General features: G+C 33.7%; 1 protein-coding gene across 2 annotated transcripts; it reads right to left on the bottom strand.

Annotated features, from left to right (window-relative positions):
* Positions 1 to 1,163: 1,163 nt before the first annotated feature.
* LOC101504830 (uncharacterized) lies at positions 1,164 to 3,864 on the bottom strand. 2 transcript variants are annotated; one of them, XM_004504262.4, is made up of 2 exons: positions 3,676 to 3,864; positions 1,164 to 2,674 (listed from the first exon to the last, which is right to left on the bottom strand). In XM_004504262.4, exon 2 carries the CDS (start codon positions 2,638 to 2,640, stop codon positions 1,441 to 1,443), a length of 1,200 nt encoding a protein of 399 aa, XP_004504319.1. In that variant the 5' UTR covers positions 2,641 to 2,674; positions 3,676 to 3,864; the 3' UTR covers positions 1,164 to 1,440. The 2 variants fall into 2 exon arrangements, with proteins under 2 accessions (XP_004504319.1, XP_004504318.1); XM_004504261.4 differs by having other exon boundaries at positions 1,164 to 2,678; positions 3,676 to 3,840.
* Between the last annotated feature and the right edge of the window lie 230 nt (positions 3,865 to 4,094).

Raw genomic sequence — 4,094 nt, 5'->3', positions numbered from 1 at the left:
AGAATAACAATTTACAAATTTGTGAAAAATCTAAAACATTTGGTTAAAACCTTATCTGTAGCCTCCACCTGTTCATCTCCAGCTCATACGTCTCTTGCGTCGGGTCTTTTTGTCGAGTTATATGAACCAAAAACAACAAATATAATGTCACTCTTGATACAATTATAACGCATAAAGAAATATTGAAATTTGATTTGGAAAACGTAAAGTTAAAAATATGGATTAGAGGTTTCAAATTATCATGTAGACAAATGTGTTATTATTGTTCCTTAATTACTGTGAGAACTTTAATTTTCCAAAAATTGTGTAAATTTCAACCATTGTCCAGTTAATTTGTTGCGCTAAAAAAATATGTATTGTAACAATGAATCTACTTTGAATGATGAAAATTAGGAACTATCAAGACCTTATGGTTTAAAAAAAGAAGAGGAAATGACCTAATAAGAAGTGACGGAAAGAAGACAAAACATATTGTTTGTTGAATGGAACATCGATAATTGACATCGACATAAATTAAATTTTTTTTATTATTGATATTGTAAACTAAAGATAACATACAAATTATGTAAGTAAATATTAGGCATAAAATAGAACACGCATTTCCCATAACTAACAATTCCCTAATGAAAAAGATGTTCATGAGGGGGAAAATATACCAAAACCATTACTCAAATGAATATTAACATAGTTACATTTCATCAAACACCACAAAAGTATGTCTCGAAATTGTCGTATCATGTCTTCTTCAATCTTGGTTTAGCAAAATATATATATATATATATATATGTGAACTTTCATTGAAATGGCTACAAAATACATTCATATTTAATAAATGATAAATAGATAATAGAGAAACGTTTACTGTATTATGAACTATTATTAATTTTTGTTTTTTATTAAAAAAAAATTATTGATGAAATAAAAATGTGTACTATATAAATAATAGAAAAAAAGAGAGATTATAACTATAACAATTAAGCAAATAAATAAAATGACACAAATAAAATAAAAGTATATGACATAGAGTCTATTTTAATATATTATAATAGATTTGTGCTATCGAAGCCACATTCTAAAATTCTAATGCTAATACTACTGTCACAAATAAGTTCCCTACCGAATAAAGAATGCAGGAGACGGATTACTAATGAAACTTCTCAAAATGGCAAAAACTTCAACCCAAAAGTTGAATTTGATAGAATATCTGGCATAATCAATGGCTGAATGAATTCATTCACATTGAGAACTATCCTCAATAAAATAAATTGCAGGAAGAAAAATTATCAGTTGCAACACAAATTCTACTGAACCGAATCATCCAAAGAAATGATGCTACATGATAATTAAAGTATCTTCATAATATAGTTTATAGAAAAAGTAAACTATTTGTTTCCATGACACAAGACTATATTTCATCCATCGAAAGAAATATAGTGCCACTCATGGTTGGTTATTGTATGTTGACCATCTTGGACCGCGCCAACGCAAATATTGAGCTCGAGTCCTTCTAGTCGAAGAATTGTTGCTCCGATGATTAGTCTGAGAAACTTGTGAATCTCGAGTCATCCTTGTTGAGAATGTCCTGACCCCCGGGCTCGACTCTCTAGAATAATGATGAACATTGCTAGGCATTCTCGAAGGTGGAATATTTTCTCTCCACCTAGCCGTACGATTTGCCTCCGGATTACGAGATGATGACAAATTAGTTCTCCACCTACCTCTATAAATTATCTCCGGTTGATGTGTTGAAGGTAAACTGGATCTCCATCTAGCTGATTGATTTGTTTGTGTATCATTTGATGCCCTGAGCATTGTTCCAGTCCTTCTGTCGTGTAATGGCATTCTAGGTCTTGAATCAGGCAACAAATGAGACATTTGGTTTGCGTCTTCAATAGAGGAGAAGATTTCATACAAGAACAAGGACATAAAGTCGGCAAAACTCCCAGTCCATATGTTGTCACTACCGAATTCTGCACCAGAACTTTCATTGATTGAGCTAAACAGATCTTCAAAGTCCCTTTCCTGTTCCATTCTTAACCAGTCACACTGTCGTGAGGGATCCACCTCTGATGGTCGAACAGAAGGATGCTCCAGCCTAGCATGCTTCCTGAGTTCTGGATATGTTCCCTGGAATTCACATGTCTCAGAAGAACAACTCCTTGCTTTAGAATTCATATACCTCCGAGCAGGATCCAAGACCACATATCCATATATTCCTCCCCGGCAAAGAGGGCAGATAAGCTTCGGTTGCAACTTGCTACCATATTGAGAGGGGTCCCCAGACTCTGACTGAACTTTCCTATCATGAGAGGCTGTGCTTGTGAGGGGAATTTCTTCCAGTATTGCTGATGAAAGATGGGAATCAAATGACTTACAGAATTGGTCGAGACAGTTGGAGTGCCTGTAACTGGTATTGCACATATAAGGACGGCAACCCATCTCATAAGAAGAACATTTCAGAATAACACTGTTATGAGGAGTTTCCATGCAAATAGGACACCTAGTATCATCCCATTCTTTCAATTCAGCAGCTGATCCCAACATTGGTTTAGGCAGCTCAATGTTTATGGAGCTGGAAGGATAAGGGTATGATCTACTGCAATCCATAGATGGTGACCGCCCTCTTCTAACTTTTGGCATTTCTGTGACTTGATGTTAATGCTTAAAACAAAATCTATCTTCAAACAACCAATAAAAAGAGATTAAGTGATGAAGCACCAGTTATAATTCAATATTAAAAGTGCAACAAGTTAGAAACGTTAAGGACCATTTAAACACCATTACATTTCCCTCCCTCTTTAATCTTATAACTGTTGCTAATTTCAACATAATGCACAAGGAAAATAACAGTTGAAAAAAAAATATTTGATTCCAAAATGAAATGAAAATGATATCTACTTAAACAGCTACCTCCAAACTTAAATTCACAAGGTGCACAAAACACAATACATTAATAATTATTTACATTGTTAAACACCAAACGTACATTTTTGACGAATACAACAAACCCAAAAGTACACTTTTTACAAATACAAGACACCCAAATCTAAGATCTTTGTTTAGAGACAACCAAATTCAATGAGATTAGCACAATTAATACAAATGATTTGTTGCATAACTGATAGGACTCCACTGCTGTTGCCTCTACTATTATGGTACGTCCGGAAATACCCAAAAACTAAACCAGCCTTAATGTGTTCGTAGAGAGTAGTTTTAGATAATTATCTATCCCATCTTCCCAGAGCAATACTTGTAAACTCCTAAATCCTCTCAGAACAATCATAAAGCGGGATCAACAACATAGCATTCTTAAAAATACAATCTTCAACTAACCAGTGCACTCATCAACAATCAGAATTTGCAACACCAACAAAAAAACATACATGCACACAAAAAAGCGTTTCGATTTCCAACTCGTTCCAAAATTGCAAACCTAATTTTAAAAGCACAATTTTACCAAAATAACACAAACACAACAATCTGCTCAGAAATTTGTTCGATGGAATTTGCAGAAAGCGTATACAGACAACGTAATTCAAGTGAGTACACAGTATCCCCGCTGATTAACTGAAATACGAGTTTGACCTTGAACAAAAATTAAAAAATTAAAAAAAAAAATATTATCGAAATTGAGAGGGAATAGAAAGAATACGAAGGGATGAATTAGGGCTTAACCTGCAAGAAATCGAGGCGTGAATAACGAAGATTGCAGTGATTAGGGATGAACAAGTTTGTTTAATTGATCATAAAAACTTTTAAATATAAAGAAATACCTATCACTCTGAATCCAGAAGTTTCTTACTGGATAAATCATTTTTTAGATTTTTATAAAAATACCCTAATATCATAGATAGGAATGGGAATAAGTTAAGCCGTCTTGAGTCCGACAGGGTCTGACCTAATATCATAAGTCCGACAGGGTCTGATCTAATATCATAGATAGGGATGGGAATATGTTAAACCGTCCGACAGAGGTCTGACCTACTTATGTCTGACCTGTCCTGATCTATTTAATAAAAATGTTATATTCAGTCTATTTTTTAAAATCTATTTATTGAAATAGGTCAGACTTATCAAAAAGTCTATTAGGTCTA

Source organism: Cicer arietinum, chromosome 6 (assembly GCF_000331145.2).
Source record: "Cicer arietinum cultivar CDC Frontier isolate Library 1 chromosome 6, Cicar.CDCFrontier_v2.0, whole genome shotgun sequence".
Classification (NCBI taxonomy): domain Eukaryota; kingdom Viridiplantae; phylum Streptophyta; class Magnoliopsida; order Fabales; family Fabaceae; genus Cicer; species Cicer arietinum.
The sequence above is the reverse complement of the archived record's forward strand: the minus strand, read 5'-3'. Positions and strand labels throughout refer to the sequence as shown.

What these genes read in the sequence shown, in the direction of transcription:
- LOC101504830 (XM_004504262.4), bottom strand. Translation starts at nt 2,640, where the DNA reads ATGCCAAAAGTTAGAAGAGGGCGGTCACCATCTATGGATTGCAGTAGA.